Source organism: Eptesicus fuscus, chromosome 7, assembly GCF_027574615.1.
Source record: "Eptesicus fuscus isolate TK198812 chromosome 7, DD_ASM_mEF_20220401, whole genome shotgun sequence".
Lineage (NCBI taxonomy): Eukaryota > Metazoa > Chordata > Mammalia > Chiroptera > Vespertilionidae > Eptesicus > Eptesicus fuscus.
The window spans coordinates 70,153,051-70,169,727 of record NC_072479.1 but is presented as its reverse complement, the minus strand read 5'-3'; the positions used below and the strand labels follow the sequence as shown (position 1 = coordinate 70,169,727).

Genomic DNA, 16,677 nt, shown 5'->3' with positions numbered 1-16,677 from the left:
TTTGTTGCAAGGGCAGTTTGATGGAGAGAAAAAGCTAGAAGGAAGCTGCAGCTCTAGAAAACGTAAAACTTCAAACTTAATTCAAAAGTCTGAGGACAGCCCCACTGGTGTGGCTCAGTGGTAGAGCGTCGACCTATGAACCAGGAGGTCACAGTTCAATTCCTGGTCAGGGCACTTGCCTGGGTTGCAGGCTTAATCCCCAGTAGGGGGCTTGCAGGAGGCATCTGATCCATGATTCTCTCTCATCATTGATGTTTCTATCTTCCTCTCCCTTCCTCTCTGAAGTCAATAAACATATATATTTATTTTTAATAAAAATAAATCTGAGGACAAACACATTCTGGGGTTGCAGGGGCAAGTCACACTTGCTTGGGTACAATTTATCCATTGTTTGCCTCTCAATGCTGATTTGAGAACTGAAGTGGCACTATTACCAGAAATATATTAACAATTTTATTTAGGATTTATATTTATAACCATTTATAAATTATATTATATTTATAAATAATATTCTCCAAAAGTGGTAAGGAAATTTTTTTCATCATTCCAGATAATTCCATTAGTCTTTTTTTTTTTTTTTTTCTCCCAGCACTTTGGAAAAACAAAGCTCTTACTTTTTTAAAGTACCTGAATTATGTAAGATCAGAAAAATAATGCAACAATTTGGATTTAAAATGAGACACAATTCAAATAAAAGATAGATGGATAGCAAAAGAGCCCATGGAAAAATGCCCAAATGTTGTTAGTCATTGGGGAAATGCCCACTAAAACCATGATGAGAATGAGACACAGCTTCATGCCTACTAAGGAGGCAGGGCAGTGAGAAACTAGGGAAATTCCTTGACAAGTGGAATAAGGAAAACTGAGACAAAATAATTAGACAAGGCCAGACAATTTGAGCAATTTACAGCCGGCTAATAAATAACAAGGCTTTATCATCCCTAACCAAGGACACTTAGGAGCAAATGGTTTACACGTTCCAGACTGTCAGTCCCAGGGCAGACCGGCCTTGGTCCCAGTCCCTCTTCAATAATGTTTTCTTTTTTTAAAAAAAACATTAAATTGTACACTTTAAATTTGTGAAGTTCATTGCATGTCAATTATACCCTCAATAAAGCTGTTAAAGTTTTTAAATGAGACACTGATATGTGATATTTGTCCATTTATTCACTTATGTGCTTTTTCTTTCATTTAACATAATTCATTGAGTGCCCAACAAAGTCAGAAGATACAAGAGGAATGAGATGGTCTGTCTCTAAGCCAGTCCGGAGTCAGGCAATGACAGTTCTGCCTGATATCCTTGTTGAAGACACCCATAGGACGCTAAGAAAATGTCAAGGTCATTGTGTGGGTTGGAGAAGGCTTTGCAGAGGACCTGAAGCCTGAGCTGTGTCCTGAAGGACAAGAAGGCGGTCAGGGGCAGTGAGGAGGGGTGTGTTTGCGAGGTGGTGGAAACTGTCTGTCTTAAGCAAGGCCTGGGTGACAGAACAGGTCCTGTGCAAAATAAATAAATAAATAAATAAATAAATAAATAAATAAATAAATTGTAGGGGAGAGATGAGGGTTTTGAAACAAGGCAAGATGGGTAAGTAGGCAATGATCACTGAGAGCCTGGGAAACGGCAATTAGAAATTTGGCTCTGATATTGAAGGCCTGGAGAGCTAGGGAGGATTTTAAGCAAGGGAGAACGTAATCAGACAGCATGGCGGTTAAGAGCACAGGCAGGTAAAGTTGAAAAAGAAAAACTGACATCTTGCCCGTAGGTTGTCTATCATTGCAGTTAAGCAAGCATATTTAATTAGTCTCCAATGCCTGCCGGTAGCTTCTGCTGCATCATTTACAGATGAGTCCAGTTCTTTCCATCTGGACTGCAATTGCCTTCATTCTAATAGAGGGGGACTTACAATCTGATAGATAGAGCACCTGGATTAATCTGAAAAATAATCATATTTTGAAATCCTAAAGTACATATATGTATGGAAACAGAGGGTTGAGGGTTAAGTTTCTTATATGGGAACAGAGGGTTAAGTTTTTCTTTTCTAAGTTTCCTTTCTCAGGCTGGTACACCTGCAACAAAGTGATTGAGGAGGTGATTCCGCTTCAGACAATGTCTACTGTACCCAGCAAGCAAGCAGAACCGTTACACATGATCAGGCCAACCCCACCAGGAGCCAAGACATCATCTCATCGCCTGACAACCAAGAACAATGGTTGAATTCTGCTGACCTTCATGTAATCACATGTAATCATATTCTGTTCCCAACCTCAACCCAGTCCATTTTTCCTATATAATCCTGTCCCCTGCACCTGCTGTAAGATAAGTTTGGATGTTTGTAAGCTCCCTATCTTCTTGGTTGGCTCGCCTTATATGATCCAACCCTGCCTCCGTTAGTGGACATTGCAACAGGCAGCCTGAGCCCACCCAGGGGTTTCCCGGTAACAGTTCTGATCCTCATTGTTCCTTGCTTGGATTACCACAATATCCTTGAACTGATGGTCTCCCTGTCTTCAGTCCTGCCTCTCTCTAAACTATTTGCTACCTGCCGCTTAAAATATTTTTCCAAAACTCAAATCTGATCCTCTTAGTTGAAAACCTGATCTTCAGCCTCCAGTCTTGCTCCTTAACCAACATTATCTCCATAATTCCAATCATGATAATCACAGTAATAGTGCACTTATCAAGCATGTACTGTATGCCAGGAACTGTGCTAGGCGGTTTACTTTGGTCTCATTAAATTCTCCAATACATTATCATCATCATCATCACTATTTTACAAACAAGAAAATTGATTTTTAGTGTAGGGGGAGGAAAAAGTTTCCTCTACCCTCTTATGTTCAGTGTCTGGGACATGTGGATTAAACTGACAAAAGACAGATTTATGAGGGAAAACCAGAATTTTCACATGCAACACACATACATACAGAAGAATTTAATGATGAGTAATTCAAAGGGGTAGTTAGAATTTGGCTTATATACCTAACATAGTAGGTAATGGGGAAGAGGAGAAAAGGCATCTATAGGAATGACTTTTTGGAAAGATAAATGGAGAAAATGATAAGTTCTTCCTTAGGAGAATAGATGGGAGATAGTGCTGTGAAGATGTCTGATTGGGTGTGGTACCTACTTTTCAAGTCAACAAGATAAGAGTTGCTCCTGGACAGAAGGGTTACAACTGAATTCTTTTGGGAGGCCCTGTTTTAGGCAGATAAGGGATTTCAGGAACTTAAATGTCTTCAGTTCAAAGTAATTCTTATGCCAAAGTAGGAAGGTTTAATAATGTTCTTGAGGTCATAAGGCTAATAAGTATAATTGAATAACTTGTCCCCTCCTGCAAAAAAAACTTTAAAGAAAAAGTTGAGTATGAAATAAACTTCTTTTTACTTTCACTTGCAAGAGAGATCAGTTATCAGAGAACTGGCTCTCTGAACAAAAATATAGACTGATGTTTAAAGGCAAAAATCATGTGGGGAAGGGAACAAGCTTTCCTCTACCCCAGTGGTCAGCAAACTCATTAGTCAACAGAGCCAAATATCAACAGTACAACGATTGAAATTTCTTTTGAGAGCCAAATTTTTTAAACCTAAACTTCTTCTAACGCTACTTTTTCAAAATAGACTCGCCCAGACTGTGGTATTTTGTGGAAGAGCCACACTCAAGGGGCCAAAGAGCTGCATGTGGCTCGCGAGCCGCAGTTTGCTGACCACGGCTCTACCCTCAAGGTCCTTTCAGCTGGTTTAATCATCAAATAGACGTGAGACAGTTTAGCAAAAGAAAATAACCAAATTTAATACATGCATAAGAATGGCCCTAGCCGGTTTGCTCAGTGGATAGAGTATTGGCCTCAGAACTGAAGGGACCTGGGTTTGATTCTGGTCAAGGGCATGTTTCTCGGCTGCAGGTTGGATCCCCGGCCCTGGTCAGAGTGTGTGCGGGAGGCAACCAATCAATGTGTCTCTCTCACATCCACATCGATGTTTCTCTCTCTCTCTCTGTCTCTCCCCCTCCCTTCCACTCTCTCTAAAAATCGATGGAAAAATACCCTCTGGAGAGGATTAACAAACACACAAAAAAAGAATAGGAACCCCGCATACATAAGAGAATCAGAAACCCACATGCATGAGAGGTTCAGTCATAGAAAGGAAACGTGAATACATGACACCCTGAACTAGGGATGAGGTAAGGGGCCTCGGGGACTTCAAAAGGCCGTTGCAGGAGGATAAGAACAGCAGGCCTTCAGTAAATAGTTTGCCTGCCCTATAGATAAGTCAAAGGAAGTTATCTCTGATAATCTCTTATGGGCAAGGCCCCTAATTCAAATTCTTCTAGGCCAGTGGTCGGCAAACTGCGGCTTGCGAGCCACATGCGGCTCACGAGCCGCAGTTTGCCACTCTGTTGACTAATGAGTTTGCCGACCACTGACCTAGACTCTTGATTCCAATAATTACAGGCTGCTGTTGTTCCTTGTGATTAAGCCCCTATCCCAGTGGTCGGCAAACTCATTAGTCAACAGAGGGGCAAACCTCGGCTCGGCAATTAAGAAGTTTCTCTTGAGCCTGTGGCTAAGTTGCCTTTAGCTCAAAACAATATGCATACCACAGAGGGACATCTTGGGGTGATTCCTCTTGGACCCCCACAATCACAAGGTCAGAAGATAGCTCAAATTATCAGGTAATAAGTCTGCTTCCTTGCATTTAGGTCAATTTTGATAAAAGCAATTAAAATTTTATTTCAGTTAAAAAACAGCAATACACCAACACCTAACAACAGAATCCCAGGTGTCTTTTTCACGGCTTATTTGGGACTATAGGAATGTAAGGCCCTTTTTGAACTGTAAAAATGTAAATTCAGAAACACACACACAACATTTGAGCTTCAGTATAAAGCATGTGTTAGAGCCCTGGCCAGTTTGGCTCAGTGGATAGAGTGTTGGCCTATGGACTGAAGGGTACTGGGTTCGATTCCAGTCAAGGGCATGTACCTTGGTTGCGGGCACATCCCCCATGGGGAGTGTGTAGGAGGCAGCTGAATCGATGTTTCTTTCTCATTGATGTTTCTAACTCTCTATTCCTCTCCCTCTCCATTCCTCTCTGTAAAAAAAAAAAAAAAAAAAAAATCAATAAAATATATATTTAAAAAAAAAAAAAAAAAAAGCATGTGTTAGGAAGGCAGGATTGAAGAGGGAGACCAGATACAGGAATTCAGGCAAGCTCTCATAAGGAGGAAATAAGACAATGGCACAGAGTAGGGAGTGGGGAGGGGGGAGGAGGGGAGATAGACAGTGAATCAATGAAAAAACTAGAAAGGAGGGGGAAGGCTATCTAGCAATCTTTTTAGTCTAGTTTCAAGTTTTAGATAAGGTGTCTTCACATTATTAAATTCATCTTCAGTGATGAGCACCAAAACTTTTATTGGAAATACTCTTGTTGAAATGTTAGACCTGCCTCCTCTCTCTGGTTTCTTGGGCAATAACTCAATGTTCCTGCCATTTACGGGGATAGAACACAAGCTGGTTAAAAACAATTCTTAGGCAGATTGATCTTGAATATGTATTACGGTTTATTGCTTGCAAGAGAATCCTATATAATAATAGCCTAATATGCAAATTGACCATACCTCCAACACACCACAAGCCACGCCCACCATCCAATCAGAGTGAGCATGCAAATTAACCCAAACCAAGATGGCTACAGCCACAGAGAGCAAGGTTTCCCAGGTAACAGAGGAAGCCAAGCTTTCCGCCTGCCCTTGCTAGGCCTAAGCCTCCACTCAAGCTACAAAGTTTCAATTATAGAAGGTAAACAAATTCAAACAAATGGCAGCAGAATGGAGCTTGAGAGAGCAGGCCAGGGTTGCTGCTGGCAACAGGAGAAGCAAAGCTTTCCGCCCACCCTGGCCGGGCCCACCTGCTTAAGGCAACAAAGTTTCAATTATAACCCCAACAGAAATGGCTGCCGGCCTCGGAGGGAGCCCCAGACTTGGCTCCGCTCCAGGCTACAAAGTTTCAATTGTAGAAGGAAAATAAATTCCAGATACCAGGGCCTCTGCTTGGGTTGCCAGGGGGCATGGCTGGCCTGCAAACCACCACAGGCCCCTCGCTCAGGCCGCCCCACGCCCCAAGGGAACCCCACCCTGATCAGGGACACCCTTCAGGGCAAACCAGCTGGCCCCCACCCCTGTACCAGGCCTCTATCCTATCTAATAAAAGAGTAATATACAGATTGATCATCACTGCAACACACAATGTGGTCAAAGATCCTGCCCCCATGTGGACACAAGATGGCCACCACAAGATGGCCAGCAGGAGAGGGCAGTTGGGAGGCATCCGGCCTACAAGGGAGGGCAGTTGAGAAGGACCAGGCCTGCAAGGGAGGGCAGTTGGAGGTGATCAACCCTGCAGGAGAGGGCAGTTAGGGGTGACCAGGCCGGCAGAGGAGGGAAGTTGGGGGCAAACAGGCTGGCAGCAGAGTGGTTAGGGGGTGATCAGGCTGGCAGGCAGAAGCAGTTAGGGGCAATCAGGAAGGCAGGCAGGCAAGCAGTTGGGAGCCAGCAGTCCTGGATTGTGAGAGGGATGTCCCATATTGGAGAGGGTGCAGGCTGGGCTGAGGGACAACACCCCTCCATGCACGAATTTCGTGCACCGGGCCTCTAGTCCTATATAATAAAAGCCTAATATGCAAATTGTCCCCTTGACGGGGAGTTCTGCCAGGAGTTTGACCGCTTGCTATGACGTGCGCCGACCACCAGGAGACCCCATCTAGAGGCAGAAACAGAGAACCCAAGCGACAGGTGGCTGCCAGTTCATTTCTGAAACTACCAAGCAAGAAGCGGAAACATGGTTTGCCTAGTTCTTGGTTTGGGACAAATTCCCCCCCCCCCCCCCCCCCTTTGGCTGGCACGAAGCAAGTTTTACTTGTTATCAGGTGAGACGGTGAGTTAATTTTGGAATGTGTTCAATTCAGGGGCCAGTGGGATACCTGAGCCCAGTTGGGAAATGGACATCTGGGTCCAGAACTTGACTGATTCACATTGCAAACAGATTGAGATCGTACATTTAGTAACGTTACCATTACGGTTTAATCGCAGTTCAGTGTAAGCATCACCAAGGGTGCATCCTCTATTTTGCTAAGCCACTCTGTCCGGCGCCTAGAAGTGTGATTGGCACACAGTGCCCTAAAAGGCTTCATAACGAATACTTTGGAAATCAGAACTTGGCGTTCCCTTACTTCCCGCGCGAGGTCACGGCGCCCTCTGGTTTCGCCCCGCCGGCCCCTTTAAGACAGCGCAGGGCCGGTGAGCGGAAGCGCCGCTGGGAAGGAGGGCGGGCCCACACCCGGGTCGCCGCGGCGGGGCCGGCGCGCAGCTGGGAAAAGTGCCGGAGAGGACGCGCCGCGGCGAGTGACAGACGTGCCCTGCGCGCTAGCGTCCCAGGTGAGGCGGAAGGGAAGCCTGCGCTGCCCTCCCTGGAGGGACACCCGTGGTCACACACACGTTCGGAACTTACCCTGGAGAACGCGTCGGATCTCCGGGTCAGGTAGCACACGCGCTGTAAGTGGCGTCCACACTGAAGCACAGGTTCCTCACCGACGGGTGCTGGGGTGGGCGGGGCAGGTGTCCAAGCCCAAACCGTCTCCCGTTTGCTCTCTCTGAACCTTGGGCCGGTGCCGTTCAAGGGCTAACCCAGTCCTTCCGAACAGGATGGGTCCAATGGGACCTCAGGCCGCGAGCGCCTCCCCAGATACCCCTAGTGCTAACTGCCCCCTCGGAAGTGTAGCCCCAGGTCGCAGGCTGGAGGCCCGACGGGCATTTGGTCCTGCCTGGTGGTCCGCTGTCCTGATTCATCGCAAACGTCTAACTGGGGGAGCTTGTGCACCAATATCTGGGTTATTTTGAGAACTGGGAAGACCTGGCAAGGCTTGCAGCCTGGCAGCCCTGGGCTGCCCTCTGTGGGCCAGTGTTGGGAAGCCACCTCCACTTGGCCACAGCCCCTCGGTTCTCCCACACTCCGCCTGCACCCCTCCTGCAGCGCCAGCCAGGCTCCTGGGAGGCATCTGAGTTGCGGCCCTGCTCCAAATACTTAGGTCGGCGACCTTCTTCATCTCCTGGCACATAGAAGCTAATGACTACAAGTCTTAGGCACAACAAAAAATATATATATTGCCAATCTGACCAAAAAATAGGCATCATTTTGATTCATTCACACCAGACTGCTATTTTTGTGTTGGCTGTTGTCATTTTTTAAATTTGACACTCTAAGGAAAAGAGGTCAGGTGTTGCATGCTTTAAAAATTCTTGAGGTACACCAGTTGAAAATCGCTGACTTGGGTGCATATAAGACTATTTTGCTGAAACTGGTTTGGCTCAGTGGATAGAGCATCCGCCTGGGGACTGGGAGGTCCCGGGTTCGATTCCGGTCAGGGGCACGTACCTTGGTTGTGGGCACATCCCCAGTAGGGGGTGTGCAGGAGGCAGCTGATCGATGTTTCTAACTCTCAATTCCTCTCTGTAAAAAATCAATAAAATATATTTTTTTTAAAAAAAGACTATTTAAAACATTTTTGCACAACAGATCAGATGTCCCAAACAACTACGTGTATAATTTGTGTTTTAAAACTGCTCTTTCTGTCGTGGCGCTACAGGGGAAGGAGTTGGCGATTCGCCGGGCCCTGGTCCCGAAGACGAGGTCCGGTGACCCCTGGCCCCTTCCTGCCTCCCCTCCGCCTGCCTTTCCCCTCTATCTTCTGCCAGGATGAGTCGCGCAGGCCTGGGGGAAGGTGTACCTTCTGGCAACTATGGGAACTATGGCCATGCTAATAGCGGATATAGTGCCCGTGAAGAAGAAAATAAACACACTGAAAGGATGAGACGCCAAGTAAAGGTTATAAGAGATCTTACCATTGAGATAGGCGAGGAAGTTAAAACTCAAAATAAATTATTAGCTGAAATGGATTCACAATTTGATTCTACAACTGGATTTCTAGGTAGAACTATGGAAAAACTGAAGATTTTATCCAGAGGGAGCCAAACAAAGCTGATGTGCTATATGGTGCTCTTTTCATTGTTTGTCTTTTTTGTCATTTATTGGATTATTAAACTGAGGTGATGCAAGTAAGTGTGAGTTTGTAATTTGTTCCAACGTACGTGGCTTGGGGTACCATTTTGGTAAAAATTCAGGATCAAAACATTCCTCATTTTCAAATACGGCTTTTTCCATTGACAGAGAATTTTACCTCTTTTATAAATCACATTACATAATACAGTGCTTCTCTGAATACTGTTTCTTAATGACTCATTTTTGCCTCTATTTTTCAGGGGTATTGAGATAGCCAAAAGTCAGTCCAGCCCTAACTTCTTCATTGTTTTCCTATTGTTTGCTCTCAGATTAAATAACAGTGCAGTGTTCTGTTGTTATCATAAATGTAGGTTTATGTTCCATGTAAAGAAAGTTAGTGGGAGAATAATAGAGTGGAGAGTCTGATGCTGAGCTCTTGCAGTGAACAGGTTTGTGGTGGAATGGTAAAATTCCTGAATGACATCAACCCTAAGGATGTACTCCCCTTTCCTTCTTGATGTGGTTAAATTGTAGGCAGATTTCTTTTTACCTATGATGTTTTTCTAATAATTTTTGATTATATGACTCTTCCCCCTTTGCCCAAGGACCTCATTCTTTAATAAATCTTAGTATTTTGGCACATTTCTAGTAGGTGCAAAACAAATGTGAACCAGTATAATTGTTATTTTATATTAACTTCATACATACCATTGACTTGGCTTAAAATTGTTTTATGATTTTAGCTACTTAGGCCATTTGGTTATTATCATTTGTGATAGAATAATGTGAAGCTAAAGTAATGGCTAAGCTCTGACTGGAAATAACATGTTCAAGAAAATTAATTGTCTCTGCATTATTATGTGCTCAAAATAGATAATTGAAAGTACTCAGCATTGAACTTAGGGGTAAGAGTATTGTTTTAATCTAGTATATTTATAGAAAGCAAAACAAAGGTAGAATGTTGAGTAGAAAGAAATATTAAAATTTTCTGTATTGCTATTTTGGAATTTACTCAGGAGCTCTAAAAATAAATTTTTTAAATGAAATAAGTTGAAAAAATTAAAACTGCCCTTTCTCATTCCTACTTCTTCTTTTCAAGGTGGTTTTCTTTGGAACAAGTCTTTTCAACCCAGGCTTGGTAACGATGAATCATCACATATGTATACAAAGAGATTTGAGAGTTGATATTCTTTTATTACAATGAAATCCTTATAATGTTTTTATTTTGTGTTTGTGTTTTTTGTGTTTTTTTTTTAGGGAAAAAGGCCTAAATCTGTTTACATAGATGTTTTATGCTATGACAATCATTATTGAAATAGAGTGTGGTCAGTATAATTTGTACACCTCTGCCTACAGAAAATTATGCTTCATTAGCCTCCATAACTCTTGGCTAGACTTCATAAAGGCAAAACTGTGTTTGCCTGTTCATTAGGCTTATCCCACCTAGAATGTAAGCTTCTTAGACTTTTATTTTGTTCAGAGTTGCCAAGCACAGTGCCTGCTTAAAGGTGACTAAATGTATGAAAGAACTTTATTATTTTTTTTATATAATTTATATTTTCTTTAATATTTTATTGATTTTTTACAGAGAGGAAGGGAGAGAGTCAGAAACATCAATGTGAGAGAAACATCGATCAGCTGCCTCCTGCACAGATGTGCCTGCAACCAAGGTACATGCCCTTGACTGGAATCGAACCCGGGACCTTTCAGTCCGCAGGCTGACGCTCTATCCACTGAGCCAAACCGGTTTTGGCAGAACTTTATTATTTTTAAAAAATATATTTTTATTGATTTCAGAGAGGAAGGGAGAGAGAGAGAGAGAGAGAGAGAGAGAGAGAGAGAGAGAGAGAGAAACATCAATGATGAGAGAGAATCATTGATTGGCTGCCTTCTGCATACTTCCCCTACTGGGGATCGAGCCTGTAACCCAGGCATGTGCCCTTGACCTGAATTGAACCAGGGACCCTTCAGTCCACAGGCTGACACTCTATCCACTGAGCCAAAGCAGCTAGGGTTTTTTGTGTGTGTTTTTTTAATTGCACTTTATTTATTTTTAAATCCTCACTCAAGGATATTTTTCCATTGGTTTTTAGAGAGAGTGGAAAGAGAGGGAAAGACAGAGAGAAATATCAATGTGAGAGAAACACATGGATTGGTTGCCTCTTGCATGAGCCCCAACCAGGGCCTAGGCCAGGAAGGAGCCTGCAACCAAGGTACGTGCCCTTGACCGGAATCGAACCCAGGACCCTTTGGTCCACAGGCCGATGCTCTGTCCACTGAGCTAAACTGGCTAGGTTATGTATGAAAGAACTTTAAAGGTATATCTTATTTTATGTAACAGGCATTATTCCTGAAGATTTCTCTCAAAATCAAATGCTTGTACATTTGTCATTTGAAATTACTAAAAGGATTCCGTTGTGAAAAGGCATGCTTTTAAAAGATTGGATTTTCCTAAATTGATGTACCAATGCTTTCATCTAAAATGAACTTGTACTGCCCAGTGGGTTAGAGTGTCGCCCCATATGCCAAGGCTGCAGGTTCCATCCCCAGTCAGAGCATGTAAGAATCAACCAACGAAGGCATAAATAAGTAGAACAAATCAGTTTCTCTCTTGCTCTCTCTCCCTTCCTCTCTCTCTCTAAAAATCAATACACTAAAAAAATAAAATAAAATGAACTTGTACTTGTGGATCATCTGCTACAGAGCTTACAGAGCCTACCCTGGTAATATTTTCTTACTATGTAATAGGATATGGAAGTGTCAGTGAGCCTTGGAATTTTCAGTATTATTTCTGTTTTTAGAAATCTAGAGATTCCAGTTGGGATCAAGTTGGCAGCCAGATCCTTATACTTTGCCCCCGAGGAGCAGCTCTTATCAGCAGCGGTGACAGACCTGTGGTTTGGAAAAGGACGGATGGCTTTGAGCCCAGGTTGGAGGACACTGGCACTGTTTCCCGTGAACCACTGTGGTGGCTTTCGGAAGGCCGTGGGAAGCAGCGGTCTTTCCTTGTTTCCCTGGGGCCACTGTCCCTGGAGAGGGAATGGGAGCTTTCTGGACCCTGAGATGAAAGCCTTCTTGGAGGAGAACACTGAAGTCACCAGCAGTGGCAGCCTCACCCCTGAAATCCGGTTGCGGCTTTTGACCCCCAGATGCAAGTTTTGGTGGGAAAGAGCTGACCTGTGGCCCCACAGCGATCCTTACTGGGCGATCTACTGGCCAGGAGGCCAAGCCCTGTCTAGGTACTGCGCTAACTGAAACGGGAACCTTTAAGTTTGCAACAGTCCTTTCTCTTTTCAGCCATTTCAACTCTGCATTTCCCCCTCCTCCCCCACCACACACAGAGAAAAACCCACATTCTTTTCTTAATTTCGAGCAGGTTAAGCTTTTTTTTTTTTTTTTTAGTTGCTTTGTTACATAGTTTTACCTTCTACTCCAAGCTTATCAAGGTATTTCCCCAAATACAGTTCTTTTACCAAGAGAAGTCCTAGGTCAGCCATAAAGACCAGAGGTAGCTATAAATATCCAGACCTTACACTGTTCTCAGGTTCATGGTTCAATGTATGGCCAGTGCAGGGGTCCCAGATAGAACCCAAGGCCCCAGTCCTTCAGCTCTCCCAGACTAACCCTGTCGGTGTTGCTCCTGAAGCCTCACACCCTCCATCACTGCCTCTTCAGTGTCCTAAGGAAAGGAGACGTGAGTGAATGGGCTGCTCAAGGACTCCCTCTTCGCTAGGGGTCTAGTGACCTCTCAGGGGAACTCACGACTTGAATCTGCATTGTGAGGCCCCTCCTTCCACCTCTCCACCCTGCAGAGCTCTTCAGGAAATTTGCTCACGTTCACACTGTGCTTTTTATTAAAACACAGCCGCTGAAACAGACTAGAACTTTCAGCTTTCCATCTAGCCTTTGCTCTTGGATTGGTCAATGTTTTCATCTGTTTATACCTTGAGGTTACAGAGCTGGAAAACAAAAAGGATAAGGACTTCTCTTTCACATGAATGGTATGGCCAAACAGAGTTAATGCTATATGTAGTCTTAAATGAAAAGCAAAATGCAAACATAGAGCTTTTGGGAGAATACTGAGGATGGAAAGCTTTCCAGGTGGTATCAAACAGTTTCAATTTTCTGATTGTTGTGTTGCAAATTTTCCAAGCTTTACTGCTCACATCATATTTAAAAAGTACTGGCATTATAAGTGACTGTTTTCTATTAAAGTTATGGTTTATCAACTCCAAATATACAATCAAATCCTTAAGAGACTGTGAATCAGAGAACACAAACTGGTGACCCACAGATGTATTTTGTTTCGCTTTTACTTATTGTGATGAGAAGAGAGTTGCTGCCTGGGCGTTTTACAGTGTGATAACCCTGCTTACACTGAATCTGGGCATTTTTATAAGGATCAGAGTTTAGGATGCCTGCTATAAGTTCCCAATTTGCTTTTCACAGGTAACCTTCTAGAATAACCACTTAGTGTTAAGTCCTCGAAAAGTTAGTGACCTCTGCCCAATTCACCTATGTATCGCCCTCTCTATCTCCAGCTTGTGACCTGGAACAGAAGACTGCCCTCCCCTCAGCTCATTGTACCTCCTTGCTTCTGGGATCTGGAAGTAATAAATCTTGTGATTCTATTTCATTTGTGGGTGTATTGAAACCACCTTCAATCAAAATGACCCGTGTTTTCACCTTCCCAAAGTGGAAGCTGCCATGCATCGGTTGCTAACATTTAAAACCTGAGAGATTTCATGTAAAAATATGCATTGATTTGAAAAACAGGAATCATCTCTGATAACATGGGATTTCTGTGTGGCAACAATTACCTGAAGATGGGTAGCAGCTGTCCCTTTAGACATGGCATGCACACCACTACTTTGCCATAGTCCCTGCTATTCTTCATTATTCTAATACTAAGATCAAGTGTCCATTGAAATTCATTATTTCAGTGTTTCCCACTCATCTTCAATTGTTTGGTAACCACTTAGCCCTGGTCCAAATTCTTTGGTTGAACTGGACTTTGATGGTCATTATAAGCAGTAGGTAAAACCACGCTGATGAACAATCAAAAGGAGATGGTGGATTTTGGCTCTAGTGTACTGAGTCCTGATTATAGTAGTATTTTGTCAGTCTGGATTCTTAGTTCTTGATCATTTCTGGATCACAATAAGTGTTCAAAACTTTTAAACAGTTGACTTGAAGCACCTGATTAGTAACTGTGTGGTACTGTTCTTCACACACGCTGAAGAGTAATCAAATGACTAGGTCCTCTCTCTGCCACCTTTGTCCAGCTCTTAAGATGGACATTTTGTCTCACTCTGGTCAGGCCAAACTTGCCAAGATCAGACCAAATTCTTCTGCTAAGTTCTATTATTTCTTTGTTCATTGGACCCAAGGAGATTATTTTCTTTTTGAACAGCTCTACTGAATTTCTCCCATGCTTTCCCCATTTTTTCTAACTTAGGTATCTTTTGGATAATCCTGATGTTGTCAGAGGAAAATCTGTGTTGGATCTCGGGAGTGGATGCGGAGCTACGGCTATCGCTGCTAAGATGAGTGGGGCATCGAGGATCTTGGCCAACGACATAGACCCTAGTAAGGATTTCATATTTAAAAATCTGTAAAGCTCATCCTGTTTTTTCCCTTCCAGGATAAATATCTATGATGCCTCAATATGATAGCCTATACCAGACATAAGTTTTAATTTTATCTGATTTTCTTCTAGTCTTCCCTTTCACTGAGGATCTAGTCCTTGAGGATCCTTATTTAGGGGGCTCAGTTTTAACTTACCATCTTGCTCAAGCCCAAGGCTTGTTTCCCTGTCTCCTGTAACAAACCAGATTTTGTGGTTATTGAGATCAACAAATGTCCCTTAAACTCCAACATTTCCAGGTGTATTTTTGTTTGTTTTGTATTCAGGATATCCATTCATATATTTGAAAATCACAATAAATAGCTTACATTGGCATAAACTTTAGGCTTTCTTACCTAAAAACATCTTTCAACAAAAAAAGGAAACCTGGCCGGTATAGCTCAGTTGGTTGGAGTTTCATCCTGTATACTGAAGGGTGGCCTGTTTGATTCCCAGTCAGGGCACATACCCAGGTTGCAGCTTTGATCCCTGGTCAGGGTGCATGCAGGAGGCAACTGATAGATGTCTCTCTCTCTCTCTCTCTCTTTCTCTCTCTCTCTCTCTCTCCTTTCCTCTCTCTAAATCAATTAAAACACACACACACACACACAACTTTGCCCTGGCCAGTGTGGCTCAGTTGGTTGGGTCATCCTGTGTACCAAAAGGTTGCTGGTTTGATTCTTGGTCAGGGCACATGCCTGGGTTGCAGGCTCAATCCCTGGTGGGGGCGTGCAGGGGGCAGCCAATTGATGTTTCACTCTCACATCAATGTTTCTCTTTTTCTCTCCTTTTCCCTTCCTCTCTTTCTAAAAATGTATTTAAATTTTTAGATAAAAATGTATTTAAAAAGACTTTTTTAAAGGGAGAAAACATTGTTAAGAGATACTATAAACTAAGTTAATCAATAGGGAATTTAAACAGTCTAGTATATTACCAATTCATCATTTTCTTTTCTAAAGTTGCAGGAATGGCTATCACACTAAATTGTGAATTGAACCAACTGAAACCTTTTCCCATTTTAACCAAAAATATTTTGGATTTGGAACAAGATAAGTGGGACCTTGTTGTGCTTGGAGATATGTTTTATGATGAAGACCTTGCAGATAGTCTTCATCAATGGCTGAAGGATTGCTTTTGGACTCACAAAACTCAAGTACTGATTGGTGACCCTGGCCGGCCCCAGTTCAGAGGACACAGCATTCAGCATCAGCTGCACAAAGTGGTAGAATATTCACTTCCAGAACCTACTAGGCAGGAAAACAATGGACTGACAACAAGCGCAGTGTGGGATTTCCAGCCTTGAACTGTTAAAATGCTTCCAAGTATGGATAGACCTATGTTTGGGTTCAACCCTCGAAGACTCTCCAGTTTGAAGAATGCAGTTCCTGTGAAATGACAAATCTTGTTTTCAAAATATGAAGATTTAGACTTTTGTCATGTAACTAGTTCTGTATTATGCCAAATATACAATTCTTTATTTGTAATTTTTTTTCTAGTTTTACTGCTATCTACATAATAAAAACCCAGTGGTCATAATGCCGTAACGATCAGACCGGTCACCAGGAGGTGGGTACTGTGGCGCTGGCAGGACTTGACGCTGGGTCCTACGGTGCGCCGGATCTAGGTCTTGCACGATTTTGTGCGCTGGGCCTCTAGTAGGATTATAATTATAGAAGGTAGTGCCCAATGGTAGCAACAAGTAAATTCTGGAGAGAATTAGATATTGTAGCTGAGTCGGTTTCTGTAGTTGAGAACAACTCTGTGATGTGTTGAATTAAACAAAAATATAAAATATAGAAGACTATAGTATTTAGTACATAATAGGGTCTTAATGGACAATCAGGGATAAAAATAAAGATTTTAGAATTTCCAACATATTCTCTACAGACACCCTATGACTCTTTATGGTTTACTAAGGTTAGTTAGAAATTGGTTATGCCACCACTACACGTCCCAGGTTTTTAGAATCTTGTATATTTAAAAAAACCACTATGATATAAG

The 16,677-nt window shown here is 42.9% G+C and overlaps 2 protein-coding genes across 4 annotated transcripts; both read left to right on the top strand.

The window, feature by feature from the left end:
• The first annotated feature begins 7,368 nt into the window (after positions 1-7,368).
• On the top strand, positions 7,369-9,106 carry LOC103285183 (BET1 homolog). Of its 3 annotated transcripts, none has more exons than XM_054718484.1 (2): positions 7,369-7,429; positions 8,638-9,106. In XM_054718484.1, the coding sequence occupies exon 2, from the start codon at positions 8,748-8,750 to the stop codon at positions 9,099-9,101; it is 354 nt and encodes a 117-aa protein (XP_054574459.1). In that variant the 5' UTR covers positions 7,369-7,429; positions 8,638-8,747; the 3' UTR covers positions 9,102-9,106. The 3 variants fall into 3 exon arrangements, with proteins under 3 accessions (XP_054574459.1, XP_054574457.1, XP_054574458.1); XM_054718482.1 differs by lacking the exon at positions 7,369-7,429 and adding an exon at positions 7,485-7,546; XM_054718483.1 differs by lacking the exon at positions 7,369-7,429 and adding an exon at positions 7,494-7,532.
• On the top strand, positions 7,499-16,154 carry ETFBKMT (electron transfer flavoprotein subunit beta lysine methyltransferase). Its single transcript, XM_054718481.1, has 4 exons — positions 7,499-7,546; positions 11,852-12,289; positions 14,509-14,639; positions 15,636-16,154. The coding sequence occupies exons 2-4, from the start codon at positions 11,964-11,966 to the stop codon at positions 15,977-15,979; spliced, it is 801 nt and encodes a 266-aa protein (XP_054574456.1). The 5' UTR covers positions 7,499-7,546; positions 11,852-11,963; the 3' UTR covers positions 15,980-16,154.
• Positions 16,155-16,677: the final 523 nt, after the last annotated feature.